This window comes from Arachis stenosperma, chromosome 8 (assembly GCF_014773155.1).
Source record: "Arachis stenosperma cultivar V10309 chromosome 8, arast.V10309.gnm1.PFL2, whole genome shotgun sequence".
Classification (NCBI taxonomy): Eukaryota; Viridiplantae; Streptophyta; class Magnoliopsida; order Fabales; family Fabaceae; genus Arachis; species Arachis stenosperma.
In genome coordinates, this window is record NC_080384.1 from 38,246,077 (window position 1) to 38,267,323 (window position 21,247).

The 21,247-nt window shown below is 33.7% G+C and overlaps 1 protein-coding gene across 1 annotated transcript; it reads right to left on the reverse strand.

Annotated features, from left to right (window-relative positions):
• Positions 1-15,293: 15,293 nt before the first annotated feature.
• On the reverse strand, positions 15,294-18,656 carry LOC130944525 (G-type lectin S-receptor-like serine/threonine-protein kinase At4g27290). Its single transcript, XM_057872874.1, has 7 exons — positions 17,322-18,656; positions 17,124-17,246; positions 16,905-17,035; positions 16,607-16,817; positions 16,268-16,505; positions 16,025-16,175; positions 15,294-15,929 (listed from the first exon to the last, which is right to left on the reverse strand). The coding sequence occupies exons 1-7, from the start codon at positions 18,592-18,594 to the stop codon at positions 15,639-15,641; spliced, it is 2,418 nt and encodes an 805-aa protein (XP_057728857.1). The 5' UTR covers positions 18,595-18,656; the 3' UTR covers positions 15,294-15,638.
• Positions 18,657-21,247: the final 2,591 nt, after the last annotated feature.

The following is a 21,247-nucleotide window of genomic DNA, read 5'->3' on the forward strand; positions in this document are numbered from 1 at the left end:
TAAAATTATTAGTCGAGAATTATTAGATGATTTAACATGTTTGATAAAATTATTATTTAATAATTTTCAACTAACAACTTCACATGAAAACAAATGTATATAAATTTTCACCTTTTCAAGAATTGTCAAACTTTTATAGCCGTCATATTGCTATAATGATTTTTTCTTAAGACATGCCGCTATAATGAAGCTGTGTTCCATTCGAATTGGATCAATGTATATGTGGGTCTCTAAAACTCATATCCGTTTCAATTTTAAGAGTAACCTAACCGCTCTCCTCTGCTCGGTTATCGCCTTTAAGTGATAACAACCCTAACAATAAAGACTAATTCTCCACTTTACAAGAGAAATAAGTGATATGCATATTATATTATTAATAAAAGTAAAATACCACCATAGTAAAGAACAGTGACAAAACCACCTTGTCCAGTGACATCACGACAGTAACTACCACACATGATAGTATTACAACAATGTAAACCACCAAACACTGTGATTCTCATAGTGATGAGAACTATTAATAGTAGGGTGTCATTGAGGTCCTATACACAATGTACGCATTTTGCACAAACATTTAACATAAACAAGGTACTACAATGCAAAAATAAAGAAAAAGCAAGGAGAAAAATGCTAACCAAAGATAAAATAGGTAAGAAAACTAGTGAAGTGACGAAAAGTAGACGGCAGAAGCAAAGGTTGCGATAAAAGTTTAGGAGATAAAAAGCAAAGTTTGCAAAGTAAAGAAATTTGGAAAAAATGCGAGGGAGAAAAAGAAGAAACGAGGGAAAAGACTATTTATAAAACTAAATAAGCTAAGGAGAGGGAGGGACATTAAGGTAAAATCTTTGTTGTAAATAGTTTTAAATGTTGACATAATAACTAATTAAAATCGAAAAGACATGGGAGACACTAAAGCGACATACGTCTCTTTAAAATCACGTAGAGTCTTAGCTTGATCACATCTCTGACAATACGAACTCATCGACGGCATACATATCGCTACTTGACCAACTTGCTACCCCGAGCTCTTACCTAAAGATCAAAATTCGAGTAAGGACAGTATTCATAACTGAATCTACACAACACTGATTCAGTTCATTCTCTCTTCGACATGTAGGATACAGTTATGATTGGGCCTACCTAAGTATGTCCAACAGCGCCAAATACACTATAGAAATTCTGTTTCACTCGAATCGAATCAACATAGATGCGGGTCCCAAAACCCGTATCCGGCCTACTTTGGGGAGTAAGCTAAGCGCTCATTCTCCTTAAACATAGTGGATAACTCCTCACTTTGCAGGAGAGTAACCGTCCATGATATTCAATAGTTATCTATTGGGTTGGATACGCAAGATTCTCATTCTCAAGTTCCACTCAACATAGAAATTAGAGTATTCGGTACCTCTTCTAGCTAATAGCTAGTAAGCCCATTTTGACCAAATTTCTTTTGATTTAACACAATGAAAGATGCAATGATTGATTGTTTCTGAAAATTGTAGACACATCTTCAGCAGGTAGGTTGAATCGATGGGATGCGATGATGAAGCTTTTGTAGCACTGGAAATTTTTCATGGAAGCCCTTCTAGAGAAAAATCTTAATTTTTGCTGGAATTTTCAGCTTCCACAATTCTTGCCACAAATTTCGTTGCCTCATAATCTCTGGGCAAAATTCAATGGGAGGATGCGCGTGAACCCATAAGTCACATAGTATCCAGTACTCACTTCATACAAACCACTTTTATTAAGGGCTGAATAAATTTTATCTTCTCCACCCCTAATTGTTGTTAGCATACGCTGACTAGTGCCCTAAGAAAAAATACTTCTAATTAGAGTTTGATTCCACTGACCATTAGAAAGTATTAAATCTTTGACTATTAATAGTGGTTGATTCTGTAGATTAGAATTTTCAGATGAAAAAACAACATAAGGATGTGGAGGAGCAAGCCAAGGATCACTAAAGATTCGGATACTGGACCCATCACCAATTCGCCAAATCAGACTTTTCTCAATAACTTTACGCCCATCCAATATGCTACGCCATCCCCACGAAAGTATTGTTCCGATATCTGCATTAATTATAGAACTGTATCGAAAATATTTATTTTTGAGGAGTCTAGATAGGAGTTATTGTGGCTGAGAGACAACTTTCCAACATTGTTTTGCTAATAGTATCAAATTTTGAGCCCCTAGATCTTTAAAACTTAGTCCATCTTCCAATTTTGGTCGTATCATAATATCCCAATTAACCTATGTCATTTTTCACTCTATACCTTTTTTACTCCATCAAAATTAAAAGAATATATTGTGAATCTCCTCGATTAAAATATCAGGAAGACGAAAAATATAGATGTTAAATTTTCTATTTTTTAATCAATTTACACATACCTCCTTGAAAAGGTAAAGATAATTTTTTTACTATGATCAATTTCTTTCAAAGATAAAATTTTATTAATTAATTTTAATAAAAAATAAGATAATTTTTTTAATACAGATATAAAAATATAATAATATATTAACTATTAATCTTTTTTAGTCTTATCTTTTAATAATAGATTCATATAAATACAATTAATTATTTTAAAATAATAATTTATTTTATTTTTGATATTGTACTTAATAAATAAATTAAATAACTAAAATCATATATTTAATAAAAAATATAATTTTATATTTAAAATATTAAAAATATATTTTAAAAATAAACCAACTAAATATATTTCTATTATTTTCAACGTTTAAAAATTATTCCTCTTTTCATAAACTAATTGCATATTTTAAGACGTGAAAAATTGAAAATAAAAATTATTTTAAAAAAATAAAAATAAAAAACAAAAATAAAAAATATTTTCGCAAACTAATTATTAAGATATTTATCAAGTAAGAAGTTTAATGATTAATATTTTGAATATAAAGTGAATGATTCTTCTGAGCAAGCAAATTTTATTTCGATCTTCCAATATCAAATTCGGAAGAGATGCTTAAGAAAACAGATCCTCTTCCATCTGTTACGTTGATATTAATCAGGCACCCTTAACCATCGTTATTTGTTTGTGAGTCTCCTTGTCCACATTGAAGCCAGGTAAGAAATGATGAAAACACTCAACTATAAACTATTAAATGCTTACTGATTTTTGTTAGGGTCCCGACGAATGCTTGATGTTGATGGAACCGCTTGGAAGTCTCTACTGCGTGACTTTTGTATTTGAATTGTGGTTTTGCATTTGTCCACGAAGTCACAGATCGTGATCGACGGATTTAACTGGGAACACTATCCCACACCATAGACCAATCTTCTTTCTTCTTTTTTGACTGCTTCAAACTTCAAACCATACACATTCTTCCTTCTAACAATTTTTTGACTCGTTCAAACTATTCGCATGGGGTTCTCAGGTTATAATAAATACTAGTATAGAGAAATTTATATCAAATGATAATGGTACTTTCATATTTTAAAAAAAAATTTAAATGCATTTGTTAATATAAAATAATTATATATATATATATTTAATTACGTAAATATTTGTACAAAAGAACATATGTAATAATAAATACTAAATGAATTCTTACTATTGACGTGATATCTTTATCCATCGAAAGAAAACATACATTTCAATGTATTTTGAAAACATTTACAATTTTTTATTATATACTTTTGTCTCAAAAAATTTTTAAATTTAGGTGATGGAATTATTATGAAGGTGATGGCATATGTATATAAAATTGTTATAATTAATAGACTGCACTTTTTTGGTATCTAAATGTCAATAATAATAAATATAGAAATATATTTTACCAATTTGCTACTATTCTAGTATTCTCTTCTATCTGTGTTGTAATTTTTGTCTGCTAATTATAGCCAAAATAAAAAAAATACAAATGGTTATATCATTTAAAGCGTAACTTTTTCTTTAATTTTTCTCTTGTTAATAAATGATTGCTAAAGATATCAAGTTTAAAGTTTTACATGGGTAGAGAATAGTTTAAATGAGAAGTATATAATATAGAAGAGCTATATTTACCTATTATTATTACATTAAGAAAAAGAAATTTTAAAAGTAAAAAAAATATAAGTTTAATTACTATTAGTCTTTTGATTTTTATTTTTATTGTGTATGAATTACACTATCTTTAATTAGGGTGAATGTTCTTCCCAATCATCTAATTTTTATTAAAGAACAGATTATAAGACAAGAAAGATAACATGACATACATGTCCCCTTATGAAAACTTAAAAAGGAAGGCTAAGTAGGGAACCCTCTCTCTCTCTTTGATCACATCACATGGTGAGATATAATAATAATAACGGAAAAGCTCTGCATACAAGCCATTAGGGCTTGTATGCTTTACAAGTTTATTAAACAATAAATTTAAAATACGCGCTCCTCCACGTACGTTGATTACACGCGCTATATAATATGCCGCGTATATCTAACTTCCAAATTTAAAATATTTGTTTCCTTCTTCGTTTTCGTTATTTTGAGATTTGGTTGTTCTTCTTCTCGCGCGTCTTCCCTCATTCTTCTCCATCGATCTTTTCCTCTTCTTTTCTCACTGGTATGTTCTTCGTTTACGTTATCTTTTTCTCTCTCTGCAACTCGAGCTTCGTTTTCTCTTTTTTGTTGTTTTCTGAAATCAAAGTTCGAACTCGTTTTGAAGATAATGGATCCTTCAAGCTCAGATTTTGTACTGAATCCAGGCGATGTGGATTATGAATTTGAATCTAACGAAGTTCCTGAGGTTTGATTTACAGTAATTTGTATAGCATTGTGTAGTTTAAAAATTGCTGAACATTGTTTAATTACCTGGAATTTATAGCAGACGCTCGGGTGTAGATCAATTCTTCTTTGGGTGTATTTTAGCTATAAGTGTGGGTGTATATACACTTTACTGGTTTTTTGTTATTTTTAATTGAGTTGTTGTTGTTCAGGTGTATTATATCAGACATGATTGGGTGTTTTTAGTTTTTGATATGGTGTATTCTGCAGCCTGTGTATTGACAGTTTATGGCTTTAAAGGTCATTCTGTAGTTGAGTTGTTTCGGTTTGGGTGTATCATATTAGACATGATTGGGTGTATTTGTATCATATCTATGGGTGTATTCACAGTTCTGACACGGTGTATTGTGCAGCCTCTCTCGGTTGTTGATGACGAGCTTGTTCCGAAGGTCGGAATGACCTTTACGACCCTTGAAGATGCCGGAAAATTTTACAGGAACTACGCCAGGCTGCAGGTTTCTCTACAAGAGTTCGGTGCCAAAATAGGAAGGGAAACGAGATTAAGAATTAACTGATTACATGTAGCAGAGAGGAAAAATGGAAATCTAAAATATCTCCAACCGAGAAGACCAATCCGACAGCCGGTTTAAACTGTCCTGCAAGAATTTATATACACACATTGAAGGATGTCGGTGCTTGGATCATTTCAAAGGTTGTGCTGGATCATTCACACCCCTGCTGTCCAAGCAAAGCAGAAATGCTCAAACAGCACAGGGAACTAAGCATGTCCATTCGTCGTACGATAGAGAATAACGACGAGGCCGGTATCAGACCAAGCAAAACCTACCAATCATTTGCTGCGGCTGCCGGGGGTCACCGCGAGTTAAATTTTATCAAAAAGGACGTGAGGAATTACATTACCAGGGAAGTGCGGAATGTTTTCGAACAAGAAGATGCAAAGGAATTCGGGAAATATTTCTTAAGAATGAAAGAGAAGAATCCGAATTTCTTTTTTGAGCTCTCGAGAGGATCAATCGATTAAGCTGGCTTTTTGGACCGACGCAAGAAGCAGAGCCGCCTTTGAGTATTTCGGAGACGTCATTTCATTCGACACCACCTACAATACAAACAGGTAACAAAATGTCCCTGTTTATGATGCTAAATTAATTTATTTTTACGAATCCGCAGCAGAGGTGTATATTGGCCGTTTCATTGGGTGTATTCGAAGCATTTGTTGGGGTGTACCTAATGATTTTGTATTCTGGACCATGGTAATTCGTTTCAGGTATAATTTGGTCTATGGTTCTTTTGTCGGGGTGAATCACCACGGTCAGTCAACACTTCTCGGATGCTCTTTGATGAAGAACGAAAAAATTGATTCATTCAAATGGTTATTTCAATGCTGGCTTCGTTGCATGGGAGGAAACGCTCCGAAAGCTTTTCTCACCGATCAGTGCGCATCAATGAAAAGGGCTCTAGAGGCCTGTATGCCAACAACAGTTCACCGCTGGTGTATTTGGCACATCATGAAGAAGATTCCAAGCAAATTAAACGGGTACAAGGGACATGCCGATATCGAACAACAAATGAGCCATGTTGTTTGGAACTCTCACAACAAAGACTCATTCGATAGGAATTGGAACGATTTTCTGGTGAATTTTGGTCTTGCGGACAACAAGTGGCTTTCAGGTAATGTGTTTTAAAATCTGCAGCAGAGGTGTAATTGTACGATCTCTCGGGTGTATTTTACTGTGTGTGTTTGGGTATTATGCAGATCTGTACGAAGACCGTCACATATGGGTTCCTATCTATCTGGACCACCACTTCTGGGCAGGGATGAGAAGCACACAAAGGAGCGAGAGCATGCATTCATTTTTTAACAAGTACATCACCCGGAACAGCTCGCTCATTCAGTTCGTCAAACAGTACAATAATTGCCTCGGAAGCAGGGAGCAAGCAGAGAGAGAATCAGATGCTGCAGATTTTCATACGGTCATACCGTGTGCAACCAAATCCTCCATCGAAGCTCAGTTTCAAGATGCGTACACTCACGCAAAGTTTAGGGAAGTCCAAGCCCAATTCAGAGGAAAGGCGAATTGCATCACTAGATTAAAGAATTCCGCTCTAGGCTATTCAGTATACGAAGTCGCAGAACAAGTTTCCAGCTCAATATTCGACAAGTTCGCAGTTACCTACGACTCAGTTGCAGCCGAGGTAAAATGCCAATGCTTATTATTCGAGTCGAGAGGTATACTGTGCCGTCACGCACTAAGCGTGTTAAGCTTCGAACAAGTAAGCCAAGTGTCCCCTAGATACATACTGGAACAATGGAGCAAGAAGGTAAAGAGGCAACACACACACATCAAGAGCAGCCATGACGAGCCACTAATGGAGCCAAGAAGCAAGAGGTTCGACCAATTGGTTTTTTGTTCGCAAAATATTTGCGAATTTGCCTCCGAATTGGAGGAGCTGACTGCAATTCTGCACCGTGCGTACGATAACGTCATGGCCGAGATGGAAGCACTAAAAGGCAAAAGAAAGGGGACATCTTCTTTATCCCACGAAGACGCCAACTTGGAATCCGTTAACGAGCTTCAAAGCCCGCCAAGGATTCGAACAAGAGGACGTCCAAAAAACAGGCTAGGTTCAAAGCTGGAGAAACAGATTGCAAATGCCACAAAGAGAAGAAGACGAAAGTTTTTAAGCGAGGTAAATGTAATGTTCTTTAAATTTGTGGCGATTGAGTTTATTTTTCTAGTTAATAGTTTAGCTAATGCGTGCGTGTTATATTCAGATAAACCTGTTTGATGCTGCATCAGTGGCGCATTCAAGTTGCAGCCAATATCAGGGACAAGTTATAAATTATCAGTTCAGGGTACCAGCAGCAGGGGATAACTCTTTGGGTGTATAGTTATAAAGAGTATGGGTGTAAAATCACTGTTACTTTTGGGTGTATTTTTGTTAATTGACAATTTACATATAGACACATATATAGATACATATAGAACAAAAGCTGTAAAAATTCACAGGTTATGGGCGTATATTTCAGTTGCTGTTTTTTTTTCATATTTTAGTACATGTAATTCATTCATTTTGAATACAGCACAGACAATTGGGTGTATATTTTTATTCAACCTCGGGTGTATTATTAGACTTGCGTTGGGTGTAACAGTTTATAATATGCGTATGCCTTGATTTTTTGCTTTATGTTTTACCACCTGTAATACAGTTTTTGAATACATCACAGACAATTTACCAGCACAGATAGTTTAACTATGGGAAAAAATATACATGGAATAGAAGTTGTTGATAAATGGCAAATATTTACATCATTTGTTCAATTTACAACTACCCAGTTTTCTATATCAGCAGTTAATCTGACAAAACGGACTCAATATACAGAGGATGGCTTCGACAGCCTTATAGCACTACTCTCTAATTGCCCGATCTCTCTGTGTATTCATCTCACTGAATAGTATCCGGGAAGCATACTCCACTCTATAGTGGTCCACCTCCTCTTACAATTAAAAGTATGTTATGTTTAAACAGAAATATTAATTCAGTAAAGTAATACAGTTATATAGTTCTAAAGACAGTTACCTGTGTCCAATTATCCCATTCATACTTCCCCTTTTTAATGTTTTCCGGCTCTATTAACTCAAGCCACTTCATTACGTAGATAGCGCAGTCATAGCTGAAACGAAGAAAATAAATTACAAATCTCATTTAGGAAAGTTTAATGTTCAGAGTCACAATTTATACCTTGTTTTTTGGTCTGAAATTTTAACATATGAGGCTTTAATTCCTTCTCCTTCTCGCCTTTCTCGAGAGGTTTCCCGCCGGCATATGTTATCAATCTTGAAAATACATATCCCTTAAATACCCAAAACAAATCAGTAATACACCCGAATGAATGGACAAGATACACCCAACTGAATATGGAATATACACCCAACTCAACCTTCAAAATAGACCTATCTATTAAAGTAAAGAAGACAGAGGCAACTTACAGTGAATTTATTAATGTCCTTTCTCTCATCGCTTGGAGCTTTTTTGTGTAGCGGGTCAAGTATTTGACATTTCCGCTTTGTTGTATTTATCAGCCATAACCACCAATGTCCCGAGTGGCAAACAGGAGCAAAAATCTGAAGGATTGCCACATTTCAACAGTCTGTTATTTTATTTGGCATATAAGTGAATAAGCGTACTAACAAATTTACGAAACGAAAACTTACATATGGATGCGAACTTAATTTTTTTCTATCTATGAATTCAATGAAACTCGGGTAGGCTTCCACCCTGAATTCTTTGTTCGTTTTCGCGGATATGAATTCCCCCCTTGGGTGATTCGAAAGTGCCATGCTCTGCAAGAATTGCGATACAAGAAATGAAAAACCGAAAATACACAACATACACCCAAATCAAAGCACAAAATACACCCAAATCAAAGCATAAAATACACCCAAAGTTCGTAGAAGTAACACTTACCACAATATCAGGGGGGAGACAGTATATTTGTTCCTGAAACCTCTTTTCATTTTTCTGGTTTAGGATGAGGCAGATGGCAGATACAATCTAGAAATATATGCCGAAATCAATTTTACATTAATAAACGTCGCAGTTGACTTTGGTGTAAAAACATTAATGTTAGTCTAAAATTACCTGAGATTCTATATCACTTTTTGCCTGGAGGGATGCAAGGTGCATTCTGATCAAAATGTATTCTCCTTGGCCAATCAGAGTGCACATCTCCTCATACTCGTTAGTATTGCCATCTGCGTCTTCCTTCAATCTCGTCCCCCAGATGTAGCACTTTTGTTTCATATCATCCAGAATTTGATTTGTTCCCCCAGGAGTTTCAAACTTTGCAGAACTTTCTCCCCCAGTCTCCCTCTGAATTTGTGGACTTTCGTCTTTTCCCTTTGACGCACTGCTTGCTAACTTTTGGACCAAACTGTCCAATTGTTCTAGCATAGTTGCAGTTTCTGGAGATTTTTCCCTTTCTGTCTCCTGCAATATCGGATGATAAGCAAAGATTGATTCTAGTCTAATGAACTTACATTTTTGTTGGAGCTGGGGAAGCTTGGGTGTTGTTTCTTGAAGTTGTTGGGGGTTTCAAGAGTGCTGCACAGTTAAAATTAATCAGGAAGAATATACACCCAAACTGTTTATCAAATATACACCCAAACTCTAAATAAATTACACCCAATATTATTTTCTTACGTTTCTCTAGCCCCTTCAATCTGTAGCATAGGGGTTGGTTCGGAATCTGCGTCAGTGGTTGTTTGCTGGGATGCCGGCACAAAAAGCTGGACCGGGACTCTAAACAAGAATAAAAATGAAAGGTTAACAACGTATTTGAAAATAATAAGGTTATAAGGTTGAAATATTCTTGGAAAACTCACATTGCAAGCGCTTCCGACGGCGTTTGTTCCCTAACAACCATCATATTGGAATCATTCGGAGTCAACCTAAAATACACCCAAAGAAGGTCAAAAAATACACCCGAACAATTCAAAAAGAAGACGGGCTTTGTTTTTTGAGAACTTACATAATTGCAGTTTTTGCTTTTTTTTGCTACCTTTTTTTTCTTGAATAATATAATAAAGGGCTTTTTTTTTCTAAAAAAAATATATACAGAATTAGAAGTAGAAGTTATTAGAAGAACAAAAGTAACGGTTATTTGAAAGAGAAATTACATGCTCTGAGACGGCTGGTTTACACTACTCTGTTCTGTGCGTGCTTGAGAGGAAGGATCATCACTTCTCAAGTTCACAGCCGGTAGTCTAAACAGATTTCATGTTATTCAAACGAAATATACATCCAACTTAGTAAACAAGATACACAACTTGATCACCAAAATACACCCAAATTTATCACAGAATACATCCAAATCATGATAACAAGATTTTATTAAATAATAAAGCTTCTTACTTTTCAGAGGACACATAGCGACCTTCTGTCAATCGCAGGTCAGCTTGGTTGTCCTGCGAAACAAGATACAGTTTTAGCAAACAAAAGGACACCAAATCTCAAATACACAGCCCAGCAAGACATACCCTCTGCAGCAGATTTATGAACGTTTTCCCCTAGCCATTCATCAAGTTCGTCACTCGATATTTCATATCTCTCACTACATTCATAAAATAAGACGTTAACAAAAATAATTACGATGATAGACCGTAGTATAGCTTACGAGGTACTGTACCCGTCAAAGTATTGATCTTCTTCAGGAGGTGAATCCTCCACAACAACTTTTTTCTTTTTTTGTGGTGTTCTGGGTGGAAAAAAAAAACAGTACCAATCAGAAATAAAAAATTAATTTTATCACAGAATTTTATCCAAAGAATTGCTTACTTTTTTGGAGTTGTTTTTGTTTTTTTCTTTTTCTTCTCCTTCTTCCCATGTGATGATTCTTCGCTCCTATAAGTCAATAAAGATACTTCAGTTATACACAAAATCTTTATAAAGAAGCCAAAAGAAAGGAGTAATAATTTCAGGACATTACTCATCACTTGGTTCAGATTCAGATTCTGAGTCAGAATCTGACTCCTCTTGCCTCTGCTTTCTTTTCTTGAGTCCATTCTGGAAGGCAAACAATTGTCATTTAGAACATACTAAAAATACACCCAATGAATTCACGAGATACACCCAACTAAATATACAATATACACCCAACGCAGCAAACGAAACACACCCTGCTTAAAAGCTACATACACCCACGTGGACAAACAAAATACACCCAAACCGAAAAAGAAATTACACCCAAGTATGGTACTTACTTTTTCCCCTTTTTGCCGGGGTGTTTTCTTCCGAATCCTTTGAGTCTTCTGAGCCTCAGACTCAGAGGTAGAAGTGTCACTGTCAGTAGTTCTGTGTCCGAAGACGATGTTGGGCTCGCCTTCCTTTTTTTGTTTTTTTTATTTCTTGTTTTTTTTCTTTTTTTTTTCTTTTTTGTCATTTTTCTCTTGTCTCTGCCAACTTCACAATCCCCTGAAACAGAGATATTTTAGTTAGCACCATTCGGGTAAATAAAATACACCAACTTATTATGATTACTCACCAAAATTTCCTCTCTCTCTGCATTCATTCTTTCCACCAACTGCTCCTTAGTCCAGTTGGTAATCCATGGCTTTGGTGGTCTTTCAACCTGTTCTTGCCTTTGTTTTTGAAAGATGAAAGTAGATTATCATCAGGGCGAAGAGGCAGCCATGATTGCCTTCTTCTTCTTCTCTTGATAGTCTGTTATGCCCTTGATCATGAAGGTCAAACATGCCCCCCCAGTTTCTCCTCTATGCCGTCCATCTTAAAAATTGGGACCAGGTGCACGGGCGATATTTATTTATCGTCGGCAAAAGGAACGCCATCTGTATGTAGAGGATGAATATCCTCTTGAACATCAGGCGTTCCTCTTCGTTGCCAACGCCGATTTTCATCATTTCATCGGTAAGACTTTTAAGGGTCTTACCCTGGAATCTTCTATAAATTATTTTGTCATCATCAGAAAGTTTCTTATAGTCAACTTTCTCAGGAAATAGATCTCCTACAAAAAGGAAGACAACAAAGCATCCAAGTCGGTTCAAATACACCCAAGCATCAGGTTAATATACACCCAAGCAACAACTTAATATTCATCTATAATTTTGAGCTAATTACCTGTTGCATTGATGCCAAGCGCATCACCTATTTTTTTTGGGTTATTTGGAAAGAACCATATCCTGTCTTCAGTTTGTTCTCCCCAAGTTTGAAGTTGTTTGCCAGCTCCCTTAAGAGTTGGTGATCCACCCTCAGTGGTGGGATGTGCATCAACCCACCGAATCCAAGATCCCTCACAATCGCCTTCTTCTCCTCAGTCATGTTTCTGAACTTATCATTCAGGAGATGTGTGGCACATTTAATGTCTTTAGTTTGGTTTCTTGCTGCCATTTTCTCTGAAACTAAAAATACACCCAAAGATATCAGTAATATACACCCATATATATATGACTCAGATACACCCATTGATAACAAAAGATACATCCATTGATAACAGTAAGATACACGCATATATATGAGTCAGATACACCCAAAGATATTCGCAAGATACACCCATTGATAACAGTGAGATAAACCCATAGATATTATTCAGATACACCCAAAGATGTCAAACAAGATACACCCATTGATTACAGTGAGATATACCCATAGATATTATTCAGATACATCCATATAGATATCAGTCAGATATCACTCAACCATGCTTCAATATCAAGCCACATTACAAGGTTAAGCAGTTTACACCCCCGAATCTATGGAATAAACCCCCAAAAATCAACAAAAATAGAAGGAGAACTTAGAATAACAATGTAGAACGACGTAGAACTTAGAAGAATGACGTATAACTTAGAACAGTGTAACAAAGAAGCAAGAGTAATAGTAAACCCTAGAAGAACGATGTAGAAGAAGAAAAGTAAAATATACAGTATTTTAATGGACTTACGTTGAGTATTCTTGGTTTGTTTTTTCTTCAGATTCTTCACAGAGAGGTTGATGGTGTTTTGATGCAGTTTTCGAACTACGATTTCTATATTTTGAAACTTGATTTTCGCTCGAAAATGAGAGGGTTTCGTTGTTTTGAAAGCGCCTTGAGAAATGGAAGAAGTGGAAGAAGTGGAAGAGTCTGCCATACGTAACCGTTCGAATGTTGAGCGCGTGATTTTGACGCGCCATCTTATCTCTCTTCATGCGCGTGATTTCTGTTTGGGCTGGGCCAACTTGTTTGCTTGTAGGCTTGTATGTGTAGCAGGCCCGTAATAATAATTTGTGGGATTGGCCTAGGCGCTTTAACATAATTTGTGGGATTGCTAAGGACCTATTATATCTTCATGAAGATTCACTAGTAAGGATTATACATAGATATCTTAAAGTAAGTAATGTTCTATTAGATAGTGAGATGAATTCAAAAATTTCAGATTTTGGTTTAGCAAGAAGTTTTAGAGAAGATCAAAGTAAAGAGAATACACATAGAGTGGTGGGAACTTTGTAAGTTGAATTCTCATTTACAATTTTTTTATATTCCTTTTTAGTAAAGATCAAAAGTTACTATATAGGTTCACTAATTGATATATAATTTTTGTTTTGTCTACCTAAAGGGGATACATGGCACCTGAATATACTGTTCACGGAAATTTTTCAGTAAAATCTGATATTTTTAGTTTTGACATTTTGCACTTGAGATAATAACCGGAAAGAAAACAAAGACAATTCTATTATCCAAATTCCAAAGTCAATCTATATGGACATGTGAGTTTGATACTTATTCTTCTTATTTTATTTTGGTATTACTCAAATTAAGTTTTTAGTCCTAGTAAAATTCGTGATTTTGTATTCTAATTTCTGCAATTTTCTTTTTTCTTGTAAAGATTACATGATTTTATTTTGATCTTTACCTTTAGTTTATCTATGTTAAAGCTGACATGATGTTAAACGCAATGTATTATTTAGTCTGCTATGGGACATTTAACATTTTATATCACCATCTAATTGAAACAATTAAAGTCACGGATTTTACTAGGAAAGAAAATCTATCTAAGCCTTTTGACTATATCCAACCAAATTGATAACAAGGCTAACGTGTTTGTAATAGGCATGGGATCTGTGGAAACAAGGAATGTCATTAGAATTGGTGGATGAATGGTTGAAGGAGACATGGAATGTGTCTGAAGTGCAACGCTGCATCCACATTAGCCTCTTATGTGCACAACAGCATCCCCAAGATAGGCCAACCATGTCATCAGTGGTTCTCATGCTTGGAACTGAAATTGATTTACCTCAACCCAAACACCCTGCATTTTTCATTGCTGAATCTTCTCAAGGCACAAACTCCACCTCTTGTAAAAACGAATTGAGCGTTACAGAGTTGGAACCTCGATAACAAATTAAACGTCAGATATATATAGAAAGTTGAAAGGTTTGTATCCATTATAAACACTCTTTTTTCTTGCAGTAATGTTAGGGAGACGAAAAATACAGTCTAAACTTGTTTATTAGCATTTATTTATTGTAGGGTGCATTAAAGTTTGGCAGTTTTTGACTAATATTTTTTTGTTACCAAATATTTTTGTTTTTCTTGTTGATGACAACACATGTAAATGTGTAATACGCAACAATACACAGGCTAACAAGGAAGAAAGAAATGAAGGAAAATTACAAGATTGCCAAATTTGGCTCATCATAGTTACTACACAAAGCCATTTAATAATATGCTGTTCTTTTGCCACAATTGAAAATGGACATAATTAATTTATTGACAGAACTTAAATTACTCTTATTTGTTAAAAGAATATTTCTTATTAGAAGAAGAATACTTTCTAATAACAAATAAAACTGGTTCTTAGACATCTCTGGCTAAAATGCTGCTGCAGAAACAGAAAACTAACATGAATGCATCGCAATTGTCTCTCTTCTATCCACGACTTCCATGACTTAAAAAAAAAAGAATCAAATTATTTGTTATGTTTCATTAATTCACAATGATAGTAAGAATCTATTTATAACTAGAAGGTTAGATAGAAAAAAACGAGGCCAAACAGTATTCGTTCCCAATAATGAAACTGTAGCTAGCTTACGGGAGACTAATTATGAAAGACTCCTTTCTCTTATTACTGATACAGTCTACACAGGTAATCATCACCACATTTTACACAGCTTACACAAGCTAACATGGAAGGTGGAAACTCAAGTGCAGTCGATTTCACATGAAGTTAATAATTGAGAGCCGTCAGATGATTTGACTGATTTGACTAAATTTTCATCTAACGGTTCTTAGCTATCAACTTCACGTGAAGTCGACTGCACCTGAATTTTCACCTTTAATAATTTGCTCAATTTTATTACTACATATGTATTATATATGTTACACATTTTTAAGCAGTGCTTTCTAAATTAACGTGCTTCCAAAATGGACATACTTAATTCATTACCAGAAATTAAATTACTCTTATTTAACGAAGAATATTCTCCGACAAACAGAGCTGGTTGTTTTGGTTGAGCCAAGCCAATCTCACTCTCTAACATCATAATCACAAACGACATGCTTGGCCTGTCATGTGGATGCTGTTGAAGACACAGAAAACTAATATGGATGCAACGCAATGCTTCGGAGCCGTTGCAAGATTCTTTTAAGTCTTCACTTATCAAATCTAAAGGCCTCCCTTCAATCCACAAATTCCATGCCTGAAAACAACGCATCAAATTAAGAATCAATAATATCATCAATTCATAGTGGATAGTAGAAGTAGAAATAATAACAGTATATGTGTTCTGCTTACTTGTTCAATAAGATTTGTATTTTGGTTTTGATGTTGGTCTCCTCTATTTTTCTTTCCTGATACTATCTCCAGCAATAAAACACCAAAACTGAAAACGTCTGATTTTACTGAGAAATTTCCATCTATCGCATATTCTGGTGCTATGTATCCACTAATGAATAATATAAGATAATATTAAAAACACAATATTATAGATAATTCTACACTACACAATGGAAATTAAGAAATGGTGAGTATTCGTACTATGTTCCAACAACACAACGTGTAATTTCTGTGGTTTGGTCTCCTCCTAAAATTCGAGCTAAACCAAAATCTGAGATCTTTGGATTCATCTCATCATCAAGTAAAACATTACTTGCCTTAAGATCTCGATGAATAACTCTATATCTTGAATCTTGATGAAGATAAAGAAGTCCTTTCGCTATACCGAGAATGATATTAAATCGTGTATTCCAATCCAAAACCCTTTTTTTCGTTTGATCTAGTAAGATGTACATTCAAGTCAAAATTTGCACATATTCAAAGAAGTTTTACGGCTAATATTAACAATTTTACCATGCATAAAAAATGTAGATTTTGTACCAAATATAAAAAAATCCAAGCTTTTGTTAGGCATATATTCATATATAAGTAATTTCTCTTCATTCTGAATGCAATATCCTTGCAGCTTGACGAGATTACGGTGCTGAAGTTTGGCAATTAATGCAATTTCATTCTTAAATTCCTTGATCCCTTGTCCAGAACCGCTTGAGAGCCTCTTAACTGCTATTCTTTGTCCATTTTCTAATGTTCCCTGCCATTTATCAATTGCAAATTAGCTTAAAGGTTTTCCATTTGCTATTCTAATTTTCTTACAAAAGTAGCTTAGTACGTATGTTACCTTAAATACAGATCCAAATCCACCTTCCCCAAGCTTGTTTTTGTGCGAAAAGTTATCAGTGGAAGAAACTATAACTGATAGGTCATACAATAGGACCTTTGGATCTTCATCTTGTTCTTGCTTGGAACGATCTGTTAATGTTGCCTTAGTCTCTACATTTTACTGTTAATTTTAAAACAAGTTTCTTAATGCTCATAAAAAACAAAACAGAATTTTTACCTTTTAAAATGCTCCTTGTTCGTCCTTTACGGACCAAAAAGAAAACTAAGACCAGGCCACATAATACGCCAATTGTGACTCCCACTGCAATTCCTATCTTGATCTTGCGTCCATTCTTTGTCTCTGTTTAATGTCACAATGCAAACACAAAGATATCGTCACTCTAATATAAAAGATTAAGGGAAATGTATTACATACCTAATTCTGAAGCTGGCACTCTAATATAAAGATCTTGGCCTGCATCTGGTAGAGTCCTCAAATCATTAAGATCACCAAACCACAAAACACAACCACTGCCTTCTCCTCTGATATCCGAATTTGCATAAGCCACGCAAGAACAATTCCTCAGGCATTTGTCTCTGCACTCAACAAGGTTCATGCTCTGATTCAGGTACAAACAATTCGAAGTATCAGGAACTTTCATCTTCACATACTTAACAAACCCATCGCTTTCGCAATTCAGTGGCTTGTCGCGCAAGCAACCTCCTGTATGGTTAGGCCTAAACCCTCTCAAACAATCACAAGCGGACTTGTCCCAATCACAATTGGAATTAGGACCACAAACTCCATATCGCTCGCAAAAGACTCTTGGCAGTGAATTATAAACCAGCCATTCTTGGTCAGAATTACTCCAAACCAAATACAGACGCCTGTAGGTGGCTTGATCCAACACCATCCTCGTGGAAACTGAGTTGTTATTAAGGAGGTAGAATGAGAAGTACACTTCATCCTTGTTGGAGAAGTAAACATATTCAAAGGTCGATGGGTGCTTTCTCGTTGGTTTGCTACCATAGTCCACTCCAATCCATGGTCCAGAGCTGAACTGTTTCATTGATCCTATTCGTTGCATTGGTTCTGGCCACTTAGTCACATCCATTTCCCAATTAAAGGTTCCTGGTGAAGGATCTTTCTTGTTCTTCCACGCCGTTAAGCGCCTAACGAAACCCGTCCTCAAATCCTTACCAAGCTTCATCCCTGGCAAGAGTGTATCACCAGGGTAATCAAAGCTTTGCCATACATAATTCTTTTCTTCATTCTCATCATCATTGTTTTGTTCTCTTAGAACAAGATTCCCTGAATCCAAGAGCTGCAGAACTGGATTCGTTGGTTTTCTTGCTACGCTCACGGACCATACAACATTGTTGTTGTGACTAAGGAGAAGTGCGTTATTTGTTGTGTTGTTTATAATCAATAGAACAAAGTTTGGATTTGTGGCGGGTTTTTCACGATTTGCCACCCATACAATGGTTTGGCCTGGGATTTTTTTGTACCAAATGCCAAGGTAATAATGGTTGGTAGAGTTATCAAGAGCGAAGAAACCAAGTTCAAATTCTCCATTCTTGCAAACTAAGGTCTGGTTCTTACTTAGAGACTGGAAGTGAGTGATGGTATCAGTTTCTGCTTTGATTTTGGAGATTGGAAAGACAAAGCAGAAACATATAATTGGTATAACAATAATGAAGTTTCCCATTGTTCTTTGCAGCTTACAGTGTTGTGATGACCAAGCTAGGGTCGGTGCTGAAATCTACTTTCTATTATTTATCTATTATAATATATAAAAAGAGGGAGAAAAATAGTGTTATGGCTAATGAATCACACGTAAATTATAACTTTCATATAAAATTGTCATCACATATTTACAATAACATAAAAAATATCTATTTTAAAACATATTTTATATTACGATAGAAAATAGTATCTATATAATTAATTTAGTATTAATTTCATAATTTCATATATTAAATTATCTACTTTTAAATAAGGTATAATATAAAACTATTAATTTATATTAATAATCTAAATTCTAATATTATATATTTTATTTAAAAAATAAATCTATTATTTTACAAAAATTAATTAATAAAATTTAATTCATTCTCTCTTTTTATTCTATTTTTATTTATATTTACTATATAAATTAATATTCACTTCACACATTTTTATCTCTTCTCATATAATCATATGTCTCTCTCTTTTTTCTCTATCTTTGCTAATATTTATACAATTATTTAAAAATTTAATTGATGATCACAGCTTTTTTACTTTACTTTGCTAAACAAGTTGTCCCCTATAATTTAATATATGATGTACAATGTTTTTAATTTTTTTTCTATTTTTAATCTAATTCTGTTTATCAATTATATACTGCATTTATCATTTATATATAAATTTTTTTAATAATTTATATTTTTAATATTATTTTAGTAATAATAATAATATTTAAATATATAATTTCATGATTCATAAAAAAATAAATGTTATTTTTAATTATTAAAATATTATATTTATATTTGTATTATATTTAATAGCTTTATTTGTAGGTTAAATTTATTAAATATATGTATTAAGTGACAAACTCTTTTAAACACTAAAATATATAATGTCTTTAAAATTTTATTTAAATTTTAATATTAATTTTTAAGGGTTTTTATTAAATATTTTTTATATATAAAAATTAATTCATTTTAGTTCCACACCACGTGGGTTTAAATTTAGTTATGGTAGTAAAAATTTATAATTAATATTTAAAAATTATTAGATGTAATTTGATAAATTTGACATGTAATGTGTCAAGGGGGATATTTCTTCAACGTCACCTTTAAGGCTTTAACACGTATTATTTCTATCGTAGTAGCGACGGTAACGTATCATATTGGTTACTCTTGGGTCTCCTTATCCTCGAGTCTTATCCTCAAAGACTATATGAACTATTGACCTTGACTACTCTTCATAAATGAAAATTATTACCACAAAGTCACAAACTGTGCTTTCACGGAATTTTTTTAAATAAATACAATAAATATAATATTTACTAATTTTTTTTAAAATAGAGTATTTCTATTTTCACTTATACATTTTGTTATTATTGTAAATGAAATATGTAATAAAACTATTATTTAAAAATAAGATATATGTAATATGATTTCCTCAAGTATCTTATTTACGACAATAATATCATGCCATTAAATAGTATAACTAAAAGAAATATTTGTAATACAGTTTAAATTAATTTAAAAAATAAAATCGATATAATTTATTATTAAATTATTATATTGATTTGAATTTATCTTGTTTACTATAATAATCATTTAAAAAATTCCATACTTTTCTTGAAGTTTTAGAACTAAATAAATATTAGAAGTATGATATAAGAATTTATCTTTAAATATTATTTGCTAAGTAAAAGGTATATAACATTTTTTTTCATATAGTTTAAGATTTAGCCTTTAAAATTTAAAACACTGCATTTTTTTCCAGCACACAGGTTAACATTCATCGGATATAGTTCTGATAGGTGAATATCACTTTTCAGTTAATATGTAATCTAATTCACCTTACAAAATAAGTAAAAACTATTTAAGAAAAAAGTAGATTGCATTTCAAATAAAAATGGACATAAAGTATAATTTTATCTTTATATGTAATTTGACCATTAAAATTGTTAATGAATAATATTTCGAGATATTATCTGAAATTGAATGGCGTTTTGGACTTAGATATGAGATTCAAGCATTTTTAATGAATGTTCTGACTTATTCACCGAGAGAGAAGAATTTTTGATGTCTTCGTATGGACAATAGCAAGAAATATCCGTAAAAAACTGTGACGCTTAAGTTATTAGCAATATTTTTAGCAGCTTAAAGTAAAATTAAATTGAAAAAAAAAATATCTCAATGATAAGATATTTATAGAATTATAGATGAAATTATTCATCTCTTAAAGACAATTTTAAATTGTAGTTGGTGGCTATTCTCTTTTAAAATGAGAAGTTACCCTCATGATTGAATTCAAAGTTGTTGAGGAATATTTAGCTTAATTCCCGAGTCGGTTCGAATACGGGTTATGGTGACATGTATCTTAGTTGGTTCTATCCATGTGGACGAGGCAACACGAACTAAACCTGTTACTGTTGGGTTGAGTTGCTTAGTAATGGCCCAATCTAAAGGCTAGTTGCTGAGAGTAGATTCTTGGGTTAGACTACATTTAGTTTAGGTATGAACAAATAGTAGATATTTTAGTTACAGTTTTGCTACGCATATAATTCTTTTTGGCAAATAAATTTAAATAAGTTAATCTTAATCCAACAAAATCCACTTACATTACGCGAGCATGAAATTATGTTG

What these genes read in the sequence shown, in the direction of transcription:
- LOC130944525 (XM_057872874.1), bottom strand. Translation starts at nt 18,594, where the DNA reads ATGGGAAACTTCATTATTGTTATACCAATTATATGTTTCTGCTTTGTC. An exon ending in AACAAGGAGCATTTTAAAAG is followed by an intron (nt 17,036 to 17,123) that starts GTAAAAATTCTG and finishes CAACATTAACAG; the next exon opens with ATCGTTCCAAGCAAGAACAA. An exon ending in ATACAAATCTTATTGAACAA is followed by an intron (nt 15,930 to 16,024) that starts GTAAGCAGAACA and finishes CGTTGTTTTCAG; the next exon opens with GCATGGAATTTGTGGATTGA.